General features: G+C 46.2%; 1 protein-coding gene across 1 annotated transcript in view; it reads right to left on the bottom strand.

The window, feature by feature from the left end:
• Nucleotides 1-21,584, bottom strand: part of Ank1 (ankyrin 1) — a 123,184-nt gene that overhangs the window by 19,867 nt on the left and 81,733 nt on the right. The window contains exons 24-37 of the mRNA XM_071610181.1: nt 20,573-20,651; nt 18,384-18,481; nt 18,070-18,294; nt 16,712-16,866; nt 16,141-16,352; nt 15,460-15,664; nt 14,971-15,067; nt 14,542-14,770; nt 13,887-14,012; nt 13,643-13,762; nt 12,302-12,380; nt 11,770-11,844; nt 9,889-10,020; nt 8,762-8,908 (exon numbers count right to left, since the gene is read on the bottom strand). Coding sequence (XP_071466282.1) covers nt 8,762-8,908; nt 9,889-10,020; nt 11,770-11,844; nt 12,302-12,380; nt 13,643-13,762; nt 13,887-14,012; nt 14,542-14,770; nt 14,971-15,067; nt 15,460-15,664; nt 16,141-16,352; nt 16,712-16,866; nt 18,070-18,294; nt 18,384-18,481; nt 20,573-20,651 — 1,979 coding nt within the window. The remainder of the gene's footprint in view (nt 1-8,761; nt 8,909-9,888; nt 10,021-11,769; nt 11,845-12,301; nt 12,381-13,642; nt 13,763-13,886; nt 14,013-14,541; nt 14,771-14,970; nt 15,068-15,459; nt 15,665-16,140; nt 16,353-16,711; nt 16,867-18,069; nt 18,295-18,383; nt 18,482-20,572; nt 20,652-21,584) is intronic.

Here is a 21,584-nt window from a genome sequence, read left to right as displayed (position 1 = left end):
ATGTGATTTTTTGGGGGGGAGGGTGGGCATAGAGATTGAACACAGGAGCATACTACTGAACTACATCTCCAGCCCTTTTTATTTTTAAGACAGGGTCTTGATAAGCTGCTGATGGTCTTGCTAAGTTGCTAAGGCTGGTCTCAAACTGAAGGTCTTCCTGCTTTAGCCTGCTGAGGAGCTGGGATTACAGGTATGTCCTAGCAGGCCTGGTTTATTATTGAGTTTTGAGAATTCTTTATGTGTTCTGGATACATGCTATTTAATTACTTGCCAATATTTTTTCCTAGTCTGTACCTTGTCTTTTCATTTTTTTACTAGTGTAGTTTGAAGAGAACCACATTTTAATCTTGATGAAATACAATTTACCGATTTTTTCTTCTATGGATTATACTTCTGGTGTCTTTATTTAAGAATTCTTTCACTTACCCATGATTCCTAGTTTTTTTCTTATGCTTTCTTTAGTAAGTTTTATAGTTTTAGTTTTACATTTAATCTATGATCCATTTTGAGTTAATTTGTAAGGTATAAACCTAAATTCATCTTAGTTTAAATTTTTGCATAAATGTTCATAAAAGTTATTGGCCTGTAATTTCTGTTTTCTTGGAATGTCTTTTGTCTTTTTCAACATCAGGGGAATGTTTGCCTCACGGAATTAGCTACAAAGTACTATCTCCTTTTCAATTTTCTAAGTTATTTCTTCCTAAAATGTTTGGTAAAATTTACCAGAGAAGCCACAGGGGCTTGGAATTTTCTTCATTGAAATGTTTTAAACCATAAATTTAATTTCTTTCATTTATATAAGGCTACTGAGATGATTCATTTCTTCCCAGGGAAGTTTTGATAATCTGTATCTTTGAAGGAATTTATCAATTTCATCTGGGCTTTCAAATTTATGACACAAAACTGTCATAAGCCCTTTACTAATCCTTTTGCTACCTGTAGAATCTGTAATAACATCACTTCTCTTATTCTAGGCATTGGAAAATTTTGTCTTCTCTTTTTTTCTGATCAATTTGGCTGAAAATTTATCAATTTTACTGATCTTTTCAGAGCACCAGGTTTTGGTGTCATAGATTTTCTCTGGAGTTTTCCTTTGGATTTCACTGATTTACACATCTTAATTATTCCCTGCCTTCTCCTTACTTTGGGTTTAATTTGCTTCTTCTTTTCTCATTTCTTAAGGTGGAAAGTGAGGTCATTAATTAGAGAACTTTTCTCTTTCCTAATGTGGACATTTAGTTACATAAATTTCCCCCTAAGCACTATTTTTGTGACATCCCATATATTTTGATATCTTGTGTTTTTATTTTCATTTGATTCAAAATATTTTCTAATTTCCCTTTTGCTTTATTCTTTGATTTATCGATTATTTAGATGTATATTATTTAGCTTCTACAATTAAAAGCATAAAAAAAGAGCCCACAGAATGAGTACAAATCTTTGCCAGCCACTCTTCTGACAATGAATTAATATCCAGAATACATAAAGAACTCAAAAAACTTAATACTAAGTTGGGCACAGAGGTGCACGCCTGTAATCTCAGAGGCTCAGGAAGCTGAGGGAGGAGGATGGAAACTTCAAGGCCAGCCCCAGCAATTTAGCAAGGCTGTAACCAATTTGGTAAGACCCCTGTCTCTAAATAAAATACAAAAAAGGGCTGAGGATGTGGCTTAGTGTTTAAGTGCCCCTGGGTTCGATCCCCAGTACCAAAACAAACAAACACACAACAACAACAAAAATAAAAAAAACTTAATTCCAACAAACCAACAAATACCCTGATCAATAAATGGGCAAATGAACTAAACAGTTCTCAAAAGCAATAATGCAAATGGCCAAAAAATGTACAAAAAAATGTTCAGTATTCTTAACAATCAGAAACATGTAAATCAAACTACCCTGAAACTTCATCTCTCCCCAGTCGAATGGCAGTCATCAAGAATACAAATTAAATGCTGGCAAGGACATGGGGAAAAAGGAACGATTACACATTATTGTTGGGACTGCAACTTAGTACAATCAAAAGATTGTACCAATTCCTCAAAAGACTAAGAATGGAACCATCACATGACCCAGCAATTACATTCCTTGATATTTATCTAAAAGAACTGAAGTCAGTTTATTATAGTGATACCTCCGTTCCAATATTTATAGCAGTTCAATTCTCAATAGCCAAGTTACAGAACTAGCCTAGATAGCCGCCAGCAGATGAACAGATAAAGAAAATGTGGTATGTATACAGAATGAAGTTCTCCTCAGCCATTAAGAAGAATGAAATTATGTCATTTGCTGGTAAATGGGTAGAACTGGAGAACATCACGATAAATGAAATGAGCCAGACTCAAGAAGTTAAGGGTCGAATGTTTTCTCTCATATGTGGAACATAGAAATAAGGAGTTTAAAAAAGAGGATCTCACAAAAATAGAAGGGATAATAGTAGAATAGAGGAAGGGGACCATGGGGAGGGAGGAAGAGAGAAAAACGGGAAGTACCGGGGAATGAAATGGAGCAAATTGTCATGTGCATACATGAATATGTCAAAATGAAACTCAATATTATATATAATGCACTAATAAAAATTTTAATAAAGCATATTATTTAGTTTCTAAATGTTTGTGATTTTCCAAGTAGAATTCTATTGTTGATTTCTAATTTAATTACATGGTGATCAAAAACACTGTGTTTGACTTGAATTCTTTTAGATGCACTGAGATATATTTTATCTATTTTGATGTACTTATTAGCTATAACTCTTTGTAATATTACTTAAACACATCACAGTCTACCTGGAGTGATATTAAAACAGTTGGCATACAACATAAGAACTTTATCATAGTACCCTTCAGTTTTTCTGTCCTGACTTTTGTGTTACTGTTTTTGACATTTGGCTTTTACATGTGTTATAAACCCAGTGTTGTGCTTTTGTTATTTTTTTGTTCAGTGGGTTATTTTTAGAGATTTAAATAATGGGAAAATAAATCTTATGTATTTATCTTTGCAGTTAACATTTTTGGGACCTGTTCATTCCTTCATGTAGATCAATATTTCTGTCTGATATCATTTTCCTTTGGCCTGAAGGACTTTTTAAAAAAAAAAACATTGTCGATAGCATAGATCTCCTTGTGATCAATTATTTCGTTGTTGTTTTTTTTTTTATGTCTAGAAAAGTCTTTACCTTCAATTTGAAAGTTACTTTTGCTGGGTATAGAAGTCAAGGCTATTTCCTTCTCCGTTTGTGTGTGTGTGTGTGTGTGTGTGTGTGTGTGTGTTGCTGGGGATCAAAACCAGGGTTTTGTACATACTAGGCAAATACTCTGCTACCTACCACCTCCAGAACTACTCTTTTCTTCTTTAAATATGTGGTCTATTTTGAATCCACCATCTTTTTGTTTGTATTGTTTCCAGTAAGACATCTGCTGTCATCCTTATTTTTGCTTCCTGTACCAAAACACCTTTCATTCTCTGTTTTTAAGAGAATCGTTGGCTTTGACTAGTTTATTTACAGTGTGCCTCAGTATAGTTGCCTGCATGTTTCTTGTGCATGGGTTTCATTATACTGCTTGAATCTATGTATCATTTTCATCAAATTTGGAAAAATTTCAGCCATGAATACTCTTCCTCTTCTCTTCACTGTTGGGAACTCTAATATCTTGGGTCTCTTGAAATTGCCTGATGCATTTTTAAAAAATTCCTTTTCTTTATGTATTTCACATTGGAGAGTTTCTGTTACTATGTCGTGAAGTTCACTGATCTTTTCTTCTGCAAGGTCTAGGGCCTAATCCTATCCAGCATAGCTTTCATACATTCTAGTTTTATCTCCAGAAGGATAGTTTGTGTCTTTTAAAAATATCTTCTGTGTCTCTTCTGGGCTTTTTGTGAAACCCCATTATAATAAATATTTACCATCTTTCTCTGCTCATTTTAACATCCTTGCCTGTTCTGGGTCAGTTTCAATTGATTGCTTTTCTCCTCATTATGGATTGTTTTCCTGCCTCTTTATATTTCTGATAATCTTTAATTGGATGCCAGACATTATGAATTTTACCTTTTTGGGAGATGGATATTTTTCTAATCATATAAATATTCTTGAGTTTTGTTCTGTTATGCAGTTAATTGGAAGCAGTTTGAACCTTTTGTGTTTTCTTTCAAGATTTATTAGATGGGGGCTAGGGATGCAGCTCAGAGGTAGAGCACTTGCCTAGCACTCTTGAGGCCCTGGGTTCTATCTCTAGCACCAAAGAATTTATTAGGTGGAAATTTTTTCAACTATGGTTAATTATTCCCCATTTCTGAGGCAGTGTTTCTTTGCTCCCTACCAATGTCTGTGAATTATCAGTTTGACTGCACAGAACAGCTGGTTAATACTCAAATGAAACTTTTGGGGGACTTTCTGCAGATCTCCAGAGTTTTCTACCTGTGTAGCTAGTATACCACTCTAGGCCTCTGTCTTGGGAGTTCTTGTTGCCGTGGTCTCCCTGATCTTAGGGGCGTCTCAGCTCAGGGAGTCTCCCGGGTTTCCCTAGAAACCTTTCAAGGCAATTGGAGGACTCACCTTGTTTACTTCCCATGCCTCATGAGTCTCTGTCCTTGGCTGCCTGGTATCCAATGCCTTGAAAATGATGGTTTCCTACATTTGTTTTTGTGGCTTTAAGAAGGAGGGTATGCCCAGTTCCTGTTATTCCATCTTGGCAAGAAGTGTAAACAGCACCTCAGATACTGCCAGATGGCCATGTTGTCACTCCCAGGAATGTCAGAAAAACTCAAGAAGAAGGAGGAGAATGTAGCTTTGCTGGCCACAGAACACCTGAGGCTCTTCTTGGGTACCTTTTGTGAATTTTCCACCTTGAAACTTTTATAACATTCACTTAAATGGAATTTCACCAAATGAAAATATGTGAGTGAGGAGAGCACATGCAGCCTCTGCCAGGAATTCCTACTTGCCAGCACCCCAGATCTTCTCTCACCCATGACCAGTCTTTAGGTATATGCCTGGCTCTCCCTCTGTTTCCACAGGGCCCCACCCACCTACACAGACTTAGATTTGAGGCTCGTGGGCATGACTATCAGGTTGGAGTGATGTTCAGTATGGCCCCGTGCATCCTGTGAGGAACACCTCAAAGGTCAGGGTGGATCTGACTACCATCTGAGTGTCCTGAGTTTTAGAAATGTCTGTCTCCCTAGGATTCTCTTGTAGCCCTAACTCACTTGGGTCACCAGTCCATCTCTCAGTCTAGAGGCTTCTCATTTGGGGTTAAATGTTGGTGAACCCAGGTAAAAGGCCACCATACATATTGCTTGGGGCAGAGTATGGTCAGGTGACTTCTCTCAGATCATTACCCTGGTCTCTCTAACTTAGATGTAATAATTATCTTGTTAATTTAGTGTTAATAGCAAACAAAAGGGGTGGACAGGCAACCTGGCCTCAGACAGGAGCCACACTTCACTAGTCATGTTAAGAGATGATATTTATAAAAAGAATTTTATTTTCAAGTAGACATTAATAGTTGTCCAATTCATCAAATCAAATGGAGTTGACATGGGTGTGAATTGCCCCATTTTTCCCCTTTCATATAAATCTGATTTTCAGGAGCATGTTATTTATTTTTTTAATAGGTAATTTTTACCCATGTCTAGTCCATGGGCCTGGGGTAATTCCCTCCTCTGTAGAAGAAATTAACTGGCCTTTTCACCCCTCCCCTTTGCTCCAGCCAATGCAGGTGTGTATGGCTGGCAGAGTCACTAGGCCAGGGGGATTTCTCCTCAGTGGGTTTTCTGCTTTCCTGAATCACCTGATGTTCTCAGACTCACAGGAATACATGCAACCCATTGCTGCCCTGAGTTCCTATGGCTTCAGAAGGAGGCTCAGACAAGTAGAGAAATAAGGTGCCAAGATGATGGTAGTGACCATTAGTACACAGAGCTGGGCTGGTACCAGAACAAGCTGTCACATGGTCCTGCCTGGGAGAGAGCCAGAGACCATGCAGAAGGGTGCTGCTTCTGTACCCTGTACCTTTGATCCCTCTTGCTTTATTTTTTCCAGACCAGAAGGGCACCCAGGTGGGAAGAGCCTTCCTGGGACAAGGGTAGGAAAAAACACATAGAAGCCAATTCTTGTGCCTAGAAGGTGGAATGGACCACGTCAGGCATCTGTTTATGAGCTTGGGCTGAGGGGAGGGCCCAGGCAGGGCAGAGAGCCCAGGCCTGTCAGGACACCTGCTGGAGCAGTGGGGACAGAGGGGCTGTGAGGCACTCAGGGGAGCCCAGAAGCACAGAAGCTTTTGACTTGTGACCATTTAAAATCAACAAAGCAGGAAAAGCAATCCTTTAAAAATGTTGTTAGATCATGTTACTCTTTTGCTTCAAACCCGCTGGACAAAATCCAGTGTCCTGATGGTAGTCTCCAGGGCTGCTCCCCTGTTGCCCCTCAGCCTCATGCCTGTCCTCTGTCTTTCTCTTTCTCTCCTGATACTTCTGTCCCTAGTTCCATAGACCCCTCAATTCTGTGAACATACCAGGCATGATGCCCTTCTGGAATGCTCTTTTCCTGATATTATTTACAAGGCTCACTCCCTCATCTCCTTCATGCCTTTGTTCAAATGCAATCACCCTCACCCCCCCCTCACCCCCAATTCCTTATTCTGGTCTATTTTCTCCCATATCATTCTGGTGACTTAATAGCACATGACATAATTCCCTCACGTTATGACATCATTTGGTTCTCCCGACGGAAGACTGTGGATTTCATGAAGGTAGAGGTTTTTTTTACTTGTCTATTCAAGAATTGATTTATCTCCCCTGCCTGGAACAAGGCCTGGCATGTAGTTGATGCTTGAAAAATATTAGCCAAATGGGCTGAATAACTGCAATAGAGCTCCTTCCACCAGACACAGGACGTGCAGAGACCCAGGCCACACAATGCTGCTTGGGCACTGAGGTCTCTAGGCCTGAGTCTTGTGGCCAATGGAGACTTTCCTTATTCAGACTCATGGAATTCTAATGTTCCATTAATCCTTTAAGTAATTAACTAGGGCACAGAAAAACCAAACTCTTGCAGATTTGACTCGACTAAAGTAAAATAGCACAAGGGATATTAAGAAGCCCACTCAGGGACCAGTACCTTGTCACTTGGATTTTCTGAAATTTGCAAGATTTCTCAATTACTCTCTATTTATCCCTTTGTGGAAGAGAGCTGACCTACTTGGGAGGCCCTGCAATATTCTGGCTGAGTCTACTGCTGTGGGGACCAGCCGCAATCCCTGTAGGTGTGGACCATTGTCTTGGAGCATCTGAAGAGTGAGTGGAGCACACACAGTTGGCAGCCACTATGATGCATCACAGACAACACGCCATGCACACACGCACACACAGTATGTCCAGAGAGACAGCCATGAGACGCGTGGGGGTGGGCACTGGGAGTCCTTCGTGACATGCATCTCTGGAGGTTGACGGCTCTCATACACCTGGCCCAGGTGGAGACAGTGGAGACAGGAAGTGTGAGAGAATGAGTGAACCAGAGGTTAGGATGAGGTCAGAGGTAGAAGAGAAAGGTGTCAGGACATGATCAATAGAAGATGAGCTCTACACCTGGTGGCCCTAGATGGCATGTTTCACAGACACAGAACATGGAGAGAGAATGGGGAAGGGCTTGGCATGCACAGGCTCTGCCTGGCAGAAGAAGGCCCTGGGTCCGGCTCAGCCCAGACTCTCTGGCCATCACTGCCAACATGATCATTTTTTTTTTTGCCCTTAAAACTAGGGTCTTAGGGAGCATTAACATTGCCATACAGCTGCACAGGGTGACATATCTGATACTGGAAGAACATATTTCATAGAGCTAAAAATGTTTTCAAGTTCTGTAAAGAATCTTAGGGATCTAACGCAGCTGGTTTTAAAGTCGAGGAGACAGCTTGGCCACACAGGGAGTTGGCAGGAAGGATGGGACAGAACCCAGGCCTCCTGAAACACCACAGAGGGCTGAGGTTGAAGTGGCTCTTCTACTCGTTGCCCACTGGCTACAGAGGGCAGGTGAAAGGAAGGCATGGGAGCCCCCAGGCTCTGTGCCTTCCAGCTGTGCTGGTGGCTATTTTCACTGCTGCTTCAAAAAGAAGCAGCTGTGGGGTCCTGGGGCAAAGGCTGGGCCTCCAGGGCTGCCTCTCCTTGGGCTAGATCTCACTGGGGCTCCCTGCCATGTTGAACCACACCAAAGAGAGTGAAGGGAGACAGATGGAATGAGGAAAACAGAAAAGAAAGAGTTAAGGAAAGAGACAGGACTCAAACTAAAGGAAACCACTTAGCCTCCCCACGTGGCCACAGTGGGATTTCTTAAACAACATCCAGCTAATGCACACTGGACCTCGAACCAGAACCTTTGCTTTCCAACCACAGAACGTTCTAAAATAGGGACACCAATATCCCAGAGAGAGCCTATGCCTTGTGATGAGTGACACAGAAAGTTCATGGACTGTGGAGCAAGGGTCTAACCAGGTGCTTCCCAGACTCAAGCTCTTTCCCACCACATCCAGCCTTGCTGGGACCTCTGTGCTAGTGGTGAGGCCTGGGAGACACTCCACATGTGGTTACAGAGGCAGGTGGCATGGGGGAGTGTGCCCACCTGCACAGGTGTATGCCACCTGTCTCTCTTGCTTGTCTCTGTTCTCCCTGGGGGAAAAATGGTTTGGAGGGAAAAGTGTCCTGGGAAGGGGCCTTGAGAGCTGGTGCCTGGAAGGTCCAGGCCAGCAGCTGCCTCCAACCAGAGGAAACTCACCATTCATCTGGGAGGGTGACAACGAGTAGTCCCGGTCCGCGTGCCGGCGGTCTGGCTTCAGATTGCGGCTCTGTCTGCCTGAGCCCTCCAACATGTTCACTATCTCACTGCGGTCAATGTTCCGCAAAGCTGTGTACAGATTCTCCACTGTCAGAAGAAAGAAGAGAAGAGGCACCTGAGGAGCAAATTCTCATGATTCTAGAGCAGCCAGGGATTGTTTTGCAGGCCTGAAAACTGGGCCAGGAGGATGATGGGAGAAGGGAGATGATCATTTTTTTTTTCAGAAGGTGAGGGACCCTACTTTTGTCAGAATCGACCCAAAATATTTCTTTTTTCTTTTTTTTTTTTTTTGCTACAACAGATCTTTTCCAAAAACTAGCAGTGTCCATCACACTTTTTTTTTTTTTTTGCAGGGCTAGTGACAACCTCATGAATGCTAGGCAGGTGTTCTGCCACTGAACTACACCTCCAACTCCTCAGCAAAGCATCCAAAGACTGATGTTTTTTAATCTAAGAGGAGTACAACAAGAAAATGAGGGTAAGAATGATTGGATTTTGTCCTTTTGAAATTCTGAGTCCTTGCCTGTTGATTTGAGATGCAAATGAAAACATTCAAATTTCTCTTAGTGTTGTTGAGGACAGGAATTTGGTTGAGGATACTTTGAAAAGAGGGTGAGTCAAATCTTTCCTCCATGTTGGACAAAGATGTGCCTGGGGACAGAACTGTTCCTTCTGGGATTTGGCCCACCCACACTCTGCTCTAAGCCAACACTCATTTGGATGAGAAGTCCAACAGGAAGACTGAAGATGAGTCGACATATATGCTGTCATCAGGGGGTGGGAGAAAGACTGAGGCCAAGATTCACTGGCAATGTGTTCTAGCAGGATTGCCTGGAAGTCCTTTTGGCTGTGAGTGGTGCGTGAGTGTGTGTGTACGTGTGTGTGTGTGTGTGTGTGTGTGAGAGAGAGAGAGAGAGAGAGACAGAGAGACAGAGAGACAGAGAGACAGAAAGACAGAGATCACAAGGACCAGCATTAGGGGTGGAATTGGAAGGAAGAGCTACTTGGGCAAGAAGTAGGTCCTAGCAAGTCTGTGGAACGAGGCCTCCTCAGCTTGGGATACTGACTTTTTGCGTTTTCGCCTTCACGGACGATCCAGAGGTTCAACAAGGCTGTGCTCTGCTCCAACAAGGAGTTAGGGTTTTCTACACGGATCCTGTTGATGTCTTCCACACTGAACTGTAGCTCTCTGGCCAACTCTGCAAGCAAACACCAAGAGCAGATGTGAGCACAGGAAGTCAGAGCACTTTCCCTTTAGATTCGTTGTTTCCTCCTCACCAGGGACCTGGTTGATACGCAGGAACCTACAGCTTTGTATGCCCAGAAAAACAGGGCAGGGGAGGGGTGTTCCGGAAATAGGTGTTGAAAGAATGATCAAGCAAGTAAATGAACAATGCCCTGCCTTTCAGGACTTCAGATACGAGATGATGAGAATGAGCCTCTTAGCAAGGTTAGCAGCTTCTCCGGGCACATATGACAAGTTAGTCCTGGAACCAAGAGGTAGCTGAGGCTGCTGGCCCTACCGCAGTACTGCCTGCCAAACTGGGAGGCCGCCTACTTTCCTCCTGGGTCCAATGGTGGCAGAAAGGCAACTCTGGAATTACACGTCTTTGGGAAAAGGTATTACTTATGTTTAAAATGAAAATAGAAGTTTTCATCTAAATGCATAGCAGTGATGCAGAATTGTAGCTCCCCTACCCTCTGATTATTTTTATTGTTATCACTCACAGATATTTATGAGGGAGAAGTGCCTCAGAGTCTGATTTCAAAGATGAGAAAGACCAGAGGAAGAGTAATAAATAATGTGAATCAGAACACATGTACACAACACACTCACACACGTATGCATACAGGTGCACTCATTAATGCACACACTTATACACACATGGGCACAATGCAATATACGTATGCTTGCACACAAGCACATGTCACACACACATATGTGCAAATGTATGGGAACACATGGACACACATACATACACACATGCTCAAAGCAGCAAGAGGGTAACTTAAAGAATGAGCAGTCCCTGAACTTCTGAGTTCCCATGACACTGCCTTTCACCAAGTTATTGCTGAGGCTCTGGGTTTGTCTAAAGCACTGTGTAGGCATGTAAGGTGAGGGAGGGAGTCTAGGAATCCATTCACATAAAAGTTTTAAAAAAGTGGGGTGGGAGGGAGAATCAGATTGTAGGCCTATGGCTGTATAAAACACAGTTTGAGGGTAGATTTTCTTTTGTCTGCCTGCCTCCCTTCAAATCAGATCTGTCACTGCTGTTGGCAGGCTGCAGCTATGGCCAATTGTCAATGAGACCTGCTAAGACTGGCCTCCCCCAACCTCCCTCAGCTGAGCTGGCCTCAAAGGAAAGGCCATGCATCATGTGGAGGAGGCCATGCACAGGCCTTTGGGAGATGTTTTGTTTGTGCATTTCTTTTGTTTATTTGATTTTTCTGGGTTCTGTCACTAGCTAATTACACAACTCTATTGAACTGGATCCCAGTTTTCCCATCTATAAAGTAAGGTGAACTAGATACATTGTGAGATTTAAAAAAAATTTTTCTTTTTAGTTGTAGATGGACACAATACCTTTATTTTTATTTATTTATCTTTATGTGATGCTGAGGATCCAATCCAGTGCCTCACACATGCTAGGCAAGTGCTCTACCATTTAGCTATAATCCCAGCCCCATAGTGAGATCTTTTGTAAAGTCAAGAGTTGCTTCTTTTTTTCAAAGGAAAACCAGACAGAAAGGGAGGAGGAAGAGAACACCCTGCTTTTCACTGGAACTCAGTGGTATGGCTTGGCAAAGGGATCTACCCAGATATGCAAATCAGATGCACAATGGGTAATGGAGACAAGGGTTGAAAATGCTTTATCCATTGCTCAGTAAAGAGAAGGGGATGTAGGGGTGAGACAAAGTCCTCTTCTGCCCCCAATTCCCCAACTCACCTGCCCAGCTGAGGCCGAGGTGTTCTGATATAATAGCCATCTTCATATCTGCTTGGTCTGTCCCACTGAGAAAACCTAAAGAGATGCATTAGATTTTATTTAGCAGCCTGAGAAGGACACAGAACTGACAGGCATGTTTATACAGTCTCTGATGGATGCCCAGGTCCCACTGTGAACCTCCGTATACACCCGTGCTGAATCTATAAGAGGTCAGGTGGAGACCCAAGTCAAAGGCTCTGCGTGCTGTTGGCAGAACAGGCTGAGGAAGCAGCATGGAGGGTAGAGGCATCACAAGCTCACTTATAACCTTTCAAAGGGAGCAAGCAACCAGACACAATGGTGTGTGCCTGTAATCCTGGCTACTTGGGAGGCCAAGGCAGGAGGATCTTGATGAGACCTTGTCTCAAAATTTAAAAAAGTAAAAAAATTTGGGGCTGGGATGTTACTCAGTGGTAGAGTACCACTCAATTGCCAGTACTAAAAAAAAATAGTTAGGGGGAGCAAAAATACATCATCACAAAGAGGTTGATACCTGGTGTTGATTCACTGAGAATGCTGTATCTCAGGGACAGGGGTGTCAAGGTCCTTCGCCTATCTTCTGCTCCGCTCCCCTGCAGAAGAAAGTCAAAGAAAGGATGCTTTGGATTTTGGGTATACCCCCTTCTCAGAGGAGGTTACTTGAGCCTTGAGGCTGTGGTCCTGGCAGGAGTAAGTAGCTCCATTCCGTTAGAGGCTCAACAGAGTAGACGGAAGAGGTGGGAGTAAAAGAAGTTGATGAAACTTGAATACTTTATTAGGAATAATGGCAAACTTATGTAGCCCTTGTCATGCACAAGGCTGTATTTAATGCTCACACCAACCACAAACACCTATGAGATAGGTATTATTACTAACCCCATTTCATCGATGAGAAAACTGAGGCATAGAGAGGTTAAGCAGTTTTCCCAAGGCACCCAGTGTATGGGCCATGGAACCGAAGTTTGACCTTAAAACTCAGTTTTTCTTTTTGGATTCCTTTAGGTTCAACAGATCAGCTTCTGACACTGGCTTCAGGCTTAACAATAAGAACTTGTTTGCTCAAAGATGTAGGAATTCTCTCTGGAGAGAGGTATTGGTTAACCCTCATCCCCAGAAAGAAAAGAGAAACAGATTCATGGACATATGAATGGGTCCTTGCTTCTTTCTAGTTTAGCATGGAAGGCTAATGATTAAAACAACAACAACAACAGCCAAACAACACCAACAAGGAACAAGACATTCTGAGGACATGATCACTCCGAAGTCCCTAGCATAGGTGGTGACCGTGGTGCTCTGACAGATATGGATAAATGAACATACTTGCTGAAGACTACTTTGTTGAGCTCAAAACCCTGGGTGTTTGCAGTGGCTGAGGACACCAGGATCCCCTTCTTTGAGGGCCTAGCACCCTGGGGAAGATAAGTGAGTAAATGAAAAAAAGGCTGGAGAACAGCTGTCCAGTGGCTGGGTAACCTTGAACATCTAATTCAAAATGCATTTCAAAACCTCAGAAGCCTCAGAAAGGGAAGTTGAGGAGGACACTTGACCTTCATATCCCAGAGGGCTCAGGGCTCACAGAGTGAATAAACCTATCACCATCTGACACATTTGTTCCTCATGTCACATGACCAGAGCTGGACTGAGCTTTGCAGAGAGAGCCAGGGCATGCTTCCCCTGCCAGGTCATAGAACAAATGTCCAGAGGAGAGTAAAGAGCCCATGTGTACCTCAGGGAATTCAAAGGCTGCGTTTCAATAGGAAGAAGCCCTAAGGAGGTGTTTGTCCTGGGGTCTGTTCGGGAACTTCCTTAGGGTAACCCATCTTTGGCTAAAGATCCTCCCCAGGTAGTGGCTCACCTTGGTGCAGGGGGGCATGGTGATGTTCAAGTGGCAGAGGATGTGCTGGGTGTCCTCATATTTCATCGCCTTGCGCAGAAATGACAAGAACCCTCCTGGTTCTCGACTGCTGTCCCTCACCTAAGTTCAAACATAAAAGAAGATTCAGCAGGCCCTTTGGTGGCCACCAGGTGGCTAGTTTAGAGATTTTTCACCTCCCAGCTTTCTAGATCCAGAGGAGAGGCCAGCAAGAGGAGGCCAGCACCTTTACAGGTATGGCCAAACGGTTCTCCCGAAATGACTGGAAGTGGAAGCTCCGCTGTTGGGCAGCTTTCTTTACAGGTACCAGGTTCCCAGAAAGTTCTGCGAAAAGGGGCATTCCTTCCAAAACCTGTAGGAAAGAAAAATCAAATACAGCTTGTCAGGTAGAAATGCTCAGATGTCCTGCCTTGACGCTCTGGTCTTTCCCACCCCACCCAAGTCAGGTGGATACACAGGGGGACAGCAGGCCACACAGGAGTGTGTTCTGAGAAACACCACTGTTTGTTTTGGAAAAGGCTTTATTTATAAGGTTATGATGAATGAGTCATGCTTCCTTGCCCCAAAAGATTTTACACTCTGTAGGAATTTTCTTATGCCCCTAGGCAGTTGATCTAGAACATTCCAGAACTAGGACATCACAATACAGTTTCTGAAAAAATCCTGGGTCTGTTTTTCTACCTGTCCAAAGGTGTTGAGCTCATGAGAAGGGCCAGTAAAACCTTGCTATATTTTAATTTCACCTATGATAATAATCCTTTCTGTGTACATAATACTCTCATCTGCCATTCTCATTTGAACCCATTTGAGAGTTGCCCTGGCTCCAGAGCTTTATCTTCTTATGAGAAGTGTTTTAGAGGCCTTCAAGGACCCAGGCATACCTCTATGTCCCTGCTCCGGGCCACCTCCACAAAGTTCTCATGCTGCTCCAAGGTCTTGTCCACTTTGTCGTCTGTCATGCAGTAGCAACGCAGCCGCCCTTCCCGGGGGTCATTCATTTTGGCAAAGATAACAAACTTGGCCATGTAGGGCACTGCGGTAAGCTCTTTGTATAACAGAGTGGCAAAGTTCACGGCCTCAGCAGTCCGAGGACAGTCCGACAGCCAAAACCTTAAAAGAGAGGGCAAGTCATGACTACCTTCCTCAATTCCGGAGGAAAACAAAGCTCCATCTCCATCTGGTCAGGCACAACCTGCAAGCCACACAGTGGTGACTCTGCCACGTCTGGCGGTTGAGGGCGCTTCTGTGTGGAGGGGTAATGAAAGAGCCTCAAGATCAAGCCTGAGACGCTGGGCTGGGCCTCGTCTCACCTGGCAGAGACATTGGTGGTAAAGTTGGCACACTCGTTGGCATACACGAGCTTGGTTGTTCCCGTTATGTCTTCCCACTGGGCTTGTTCAGTTCCGCCTGCAACACCAGCAGAAGTGGGGCTGGGGACACTCTTTTGGATGTGAACATGGTGCTAAGGTCCTAGTGTGCGAGGGCAGAGGTGGACTTCTGGGTGACACTTGCTTGGTCTGCAGCACTGAGCACACCTATTTTCTCATACTCTGCCCCTTTTCCTTGTGACCTGCAGTACCCGCTTCTCCTAGGGCTCAGAGGGCTCTTCCACCAGGCAATGGACTTTAATTCAGATTCCTCATCCCCCTACGTCTTGGAAGAGCACACCATCCCCAGGGGAAATAAACAAAACCCACTGCCGCGTTTGCTGGCTTGGCATTCTCCCATCTCCCTCTGCCCTCCTATGTGTTACAGAAGGAGCTAGTGCTGCTAGACAGGGACAAAGGGGAACCTCTCACCAATGACGCTGCAAAGCAGGCGCAGGCTGGTGGTGTCTCCCTCCCCACTGTCCCTTGGGTTGTCAGTCCAAGAAGGAGGGAGTGGGATCCGAAGCCCAATGGGACGATGGAACTTGCGGCGTCTTGGCTCCACCGTGACAATGGGGCTGAACGTGGCCTGGTTGCCCAGGAGCTTGGTGACTAGCTCATCTGGGACAGGCTGGGCCTGTGAAGTGCCAAAGGCAAGATACTCAGCCCCAGGCAGGAGAGGGGCAGGCATGACGGGAGACGGCATGGTGCCCTCTATGCACAGGGCAGAGACTCCTGGTGAGAGAGGTTGCCCCCCGCTGCTGGACCACCATCTTCATTTTTCTGAGCACAGGGCCTGTCCCAGCTCTGATGTCACTGATTAGCTCTCCTTTCTGAACCCTTTTTCCTTCTGCCTCTCCTTCCCAGGGATGGCACATCTTTGCAGGAACTTTCTCCTGCTGAGCATAGGCGGCCTTGCAGTTTAATGTGTGATGTGGGACTTTCTGCAACTTGTCAGGCTGCGTCTGCCTCATCCCTCCCACCCAACTTTCTAAGCTTTTAAGTCAAAAACCTAATTCTAATGGTATTGGTGGAAAGCGTGGGATGCCCCGTTTTCCCAGGGCCTTGCACTCTTTCCACCCTCCAGGACCTGGCCAGGAGGGCCTGTGTTACCTGCAGAGCCAGCTTCACTTTCTTGGTGACAGCATTTGCTGGGAACGTTGCCTGCACTAGGGGCACCAGCTTGCTCTTCAGAGAGCCCCCTTCAGGGCCAATGGTGTCATAGTCCTGGCAGAGCCGAGTCATGATCACAAAGTACAAGGGGAAGTCCGTGGTGATGATGCGGCAGACCCTCTTCTTCTCCAGCTCTTCTAGGCTCCCCAACTCTGGAATGACACAGCCCGGGGCAACCATCTTGTCACACTAAGCTCAAGATCAGCCACTAACCCCGTGGCCTGAGCTTCCTTATCTCCAGGACACAGGGCGCACACCCTCCCTGTGACAGGCAGAGAGGTGTCCTGGAGGGAGAAGTGCCCAGGCCCAGAGGCCCAGCAGAAGAGGTGTGGCTGCAAGCAGGGCACCCACTCACATGACCTGGGGACCCAGAGCTTGACTACGTGGGGCCAATTCCTAGCCTCGTGTTGCTGCCCAAATTCCAGGCAGCCCTGATAGCCCACCCCAAACGTGCAGCCTCAAATTCTATCTCCCAAAAGTGAGAGATCTGGTATCCCTGGGGCTCTGTTACCTTCATCCATCCCATTGAGGATCTGTTGCAGGTAGCTTTCTCCAAAGCGGCTCTTGTGTTCCTTCCACAGAGCGCCATTTTCACTCCTCAGAACCACAAGCTCGCGGTCCCCACGACCATGGGAGGCAAAGTGGGGGATCTCCACAATCACAGGGCTGAGACAGGGACAGAGCAGAGGGTAGGCAAGTTGTTTCCCTGCATGTGCAGGTGGCCCGGGGGGGGGGGGGCGGAGGGGGAGGGAAGGGGCAGTTCACTCCTGCCCAGGAGAAAGGGGTTCCACAGCCACAGTGGAGGTCCCCTCTTGGAAGTTCTCTGGAGTGGACTAGACCTGCCTCAGGCTCCTGAGGCTCCCCATGAGTCTGGAGTGACAGGTAGGGCAGGCACAGATGCAGAGACAGCAACTCTCCTGGCCTGTGTGCTTGGCTGAGGCTCAGCCAAATGATCTCATCCTCAGACCTGATTAAGAAAACCCATGTGAACGCCAGGCATTATGGCACACACCAGTAATCCCAGCAGCTAAGGAGATTGTGAGTTCAAAGCCAGTCTCAGTGAGTCCCTAAGCAACTCAGAGAGACCTTGTCTCTAAATAAAATATAAAAAGGGCTGGGGATGTGGCTCAGTGGTCTAGTGCCCCTGAGTTTGATCCCTGGTACCAACAAAATAAAACAAAACAAAACCAACCAAACAAAATCCCCAAAACAAACAAACAAAAAACATGGGACATCCCTAGATAGGTCTCTGAGCCCTTGCATTCTCATCTATTAAATGGCCATAATGATATTTCCTTTAGAGGTAGGATTTTAGGCTTATATTTAAAGAGAAAATCAATAAGAAAGCTTTGCAAATGACGATTGACAGGAGGGTGGATGGAGATGGGAAGGCCACACCTGTCCCAACATTACAACCCTGGATATTGTTGCATGAAGGACAAGAAAGCTCCAAGCAGACCCTAGTCTGCTTCAGAGAAGGTGAGGAATAGGCACCTGAAGTCCATTCATCCTATGGTCCTGAGGGACGAGGCTGCAGGGGCTGCCTTCTAGTGCCACCATTTCAGTGCATACATAATTAAATCCTGGAGGTCCCCCAAGTAGCCCCATCTCCATTCCCTTCTCTAGTGTCCCAGTAGGATTTGAGAGTAGGAAGCTCCACCAGGGCTATGGACTCCTTAGAGTACCTGAGAAAAATCAAAGCAAGGGGGCGAGGCTCCCGCTTCTGCTTCTGTCATGAGTTCCGGCAGCTCTGCCCTGTGGCAGGGTTGTTCTAGGTGGTTGCTGCTGAGGTGGTGGCAGTGGGGTGAGCAGGACGGGAATGGATTAGGGACACGTGTTGCCCACATGTCCTGCAAAGCAGCGTCTCACCTCAGGAACTGGGCCCCTGTGGGCCCCAGCGCGATGATCCTGCTGGCCAGGCCCTCCTCCTCACCCAGCGGGGGTGGCGTGCTCAACTTCTGGGGCTTGACCAGGCGACAGGTAATACGTGTGGGTGCGGCACAGGTCCGCGGAGGGATCACCACCCTCAGGCCGTTGTGGCGACTTCCTCTCATGGAGCCTCCCCGGGCATCGACCATGAAGCTCACCAGAAACCTGGAGGCACAGGCAGATCCATGTTGGGCACCTTTGCCCCCACCCCCACCCCACGGCCAGAGTGGGTCCCAGAGTCCTGTGTCACTCACCCTGTGTGGACGGGGCTGGCCACAGGGCTGATGTTGTCTGAGGTCTCTGTGGCGGGGCTGCTGGGGATGAGTGAGTCTTCATCATATTCTTTAAATGCCTAAAGAGGAGAAAAGGGCCCCCTGTCTCCCCTGAGCCACCTGAACACTGCTCCAGGCCACAACAGCTTTGGAGTGGTGCCATGGAGAACCTGCTTTCACAGGCTCACCTACTCACTCTTTGGGGACAAGGCATTCCTGGGGTCTAAAGGGAAGCATTGGCTTCCTCCCCTCTTGTTGGCCTTAGCTTGGCTCCAGACCCCGGAGCAGAGTGCGGGAACAGATGGAATGAGTCCTCGCTCTTCAGTCTGGTTCTAGGTCCCCTGCCAGCTGCATACATTGCCCACCTGCCCACAGTTCCCTCCCACAGTGCCCCCGTGGAGAAGCTCTGTCCAGGCAGACTGGCTTTTCCTCTAGAGTTGGCCCTGGACCCTGCACCATCCCCTCCTACCTACTTGGCTAGTAGGCATCTGAGGTATGGGAAGTGAACACACCAAGTCTTTGGGGCTTCCTATTGTTTTCCTCTGTAGAAGGGGGACATTCCTTACAACCAAAGGGGCCATTTGGCTGCTTTGTAACAGGTCCTTGAATACCACAATGACTCTGGAGAACAGCAGGGTCTGCATCTGGCCTCAGTGGCCTCTAGATGGATTCTCAACTCTGCTTTTATTCATCCTCCCCCTGGTCCAGAACATCCTCACCCCCGACCTTCCCTGCTCCAATCACCTATTTTTCTGCCTTTTCTCCTCTATAGAGCTGTCCTGTTGACCCCAGCCTGCCTTCTCTGCACTCTGGAAGGGCTCACTCACAGCACGCCATTAAGCACTTCACTGTTTACCCTTCCTGCACTCTGTGCTACCTGCTCCCACGTGTATAAGTCCTCTCTTCCCAGCTGGACAGCGACTCCTAGGAGGCAGATGCTCATGGTCCTCCTCTACAGGATATATAGAGCCCTGGACAGGGCACTTAGTGGGAATCCAGGAAACTGCCCCTGATGAGTTATGACTCAAGCAGAGTTGAAGAGAAATGCTGGGGGTGTGGCTCAGTGGTAGGCCCTGGGTTTGAACCTTAGTACTCCCTCCCCCCAGAGATTTTAAGGGAATGAAGTGGTCAGGAAACAACAGAACCCAGGTCTACTCAGTTGGTTCTCACTGCTGTCTTTAGCAGCATCCAGGGAATATGCCACTGCAGTTCTGGGGGCCATATTTGACCATTTCTCTCAAATGCCACCCAGCTATACTCATGTTGCATCACTGTGACATATAACCTGCTGCTCAACAGCCACGTGGCTGGCTTATCCCTATGCGCCACTTTTGGTCCAGGGCTATGGCTGCTGCTGTGAGACAGACACCACTTAGGGAACAGAGAAAGAAATCAACTTTAGCTAGATTCTAACAGCCATGACTGACTTAGCTATCAGGCCTTGGGACAGTGACATCCAACCTTAAACAGTGCACTATTTTCATTTCTCCCCAGGAAGTCCCCCTGTCCTTAAAAAAAAAAAGTGCCAATGGCATAAAATTAAACTGCCTCCCATCCCTGCTTTTTTGGATAAATTCAGGTGGCAATCTCAGAAGTCATAAAACAGGATACCATAATGAACAAGACCCTACACCCAAAGCAGCTCTCTGGCATGTCTTTTCTGTCTGTATTGGTGTCTCTGGCTCCCAGAATTCTTTGGAGGAAGAGGAGATGGAAGCTGTCCTCTCTTACGAATGTGAGAGGAGCACAGAGTTCTGCGACTCTCCCAGAGCTTTGTGAGATGTGCAGGCTGCACTCCACCTGCCACAGGTTCCCTTCTATGCCTGCTGCCCCAAGATGCAGAGAATATGTGCACAGAGGTTTGGCCATGAACATGGTCTTGGGAGCCAGAACTGCTGGTGTCAGTTCTCACCCTCACTCATCATTAGACTATTCTGATGGTGTTTCCTACACCCTAGAGCTCCCTGAGCCCCACGGTGTTCACATCTGGGATAATGAGAATGCCAAGAACATGGGCTACACAGAGCACACAAAATCACAGATCTTTGGAAGCACAACAAGTTTTTCCATGCTAGCTCTTTTTGCCCTCCAGGTCATCTCAAAATAAGCATTGTCCTGGGGTCATATCCTCACTCTGCAAATGGGAATACAAGAGAAATGGTGCTTCTTACCTGTTCTGGCTCTTCAGATCTGATCACCACTGTCTCAGGTGTGACACAAGGAATCCTCGGGATGGCTGGAGATTCCACCCTGTGTACCAGGAACATTGGGAAATCAAAGGGCGGAACTTTTGAAGTCACCCCCTATCTCTCCCAAGAGACTTAAGTGAAAGACCTCAGTACCTTTGTAATGACTTAGCAACCCATCCCCTCACCTCAGCCTCAGTACCCCCTTGCATGTGCAATAAGATGATTCCACAGGTTGAATAGACTTGAAGCTGTCTCCTCCCTTGTGACTCTGCAGAGCCTAGCTGCCCTTCATATCTCTCAGAAGGACCCTCCAGCCCCGACTCATCTGCTCTTTCTGCAGCTCTCTCTTGCCTGCTAACAGAACCCTTACTCTGACCTCATTCATTCATCAATCTAAATTGCACTTGGTGTGGGTTTTGATCCCACCAAATGAATCTACATAAGGGTCCAAGTTCTGTATTTTTTTTCTAACAGATATTTAGTAAACACCAACAGATTAAACTTCTTAACACTTTCCCTTCCTACTGTCCTGCTGTCTGGTTTTGTATAAGCCATGGGAAACATCCCAGTGTTTCTAAAAACTGGTTGATTGTAGATTTATTTGCAAAACATCTCTGTGGAAAAATGGATCTGTGGTGGCCTAAGTCACAGCAGACAGGGAGGGCTGAGAAATGGGTTCCGGGTAGATACAGAACCTCCGTGGGCTTTCTCTAAGGTACCTCACCAACGGAGGGATGTGGTCAGTATTTGATATTAGCTTGGCAAATTTCTAACGTGAACCTTTCTCCAAGATTATTCTGAGGAGAAGCTGAGTGTGCATGAAAAGGAGAAGGGGTGTGATCATGAAGCTGTGAGTATGGGGGGGGGGAGGGGGGAAGAAAGGTGCATGGCGGGGATGCTGGAAGTGAAGAGACCCAACTGACAGCGCACTGTGAGGGAGGCCTCTGAGTACGCGCTTGGTGGTCAAGGTGCTGGTGCCGCAGCCTGGCCCGCC

Source organism: Marmota flaviventris, chromosome 3 (assembly GCF_047511675.1).
Source record: "Marmota flaviventris isolate mMarFla1 chromosome 3, mMarFla1.hap1, whole genome shotgun sequence".
Lineage (NCBI taxonomy): Eukaryota > Metazoa > Chordata > Mammalia > Rodentia > Sciuridae > Marmota > Marmota flaviventris.
The sequence above is the reverse complement of the archived record's forward strand: the minus strand, read 5'-3'. Positions and strand labels throughout refer to the sequence as shown.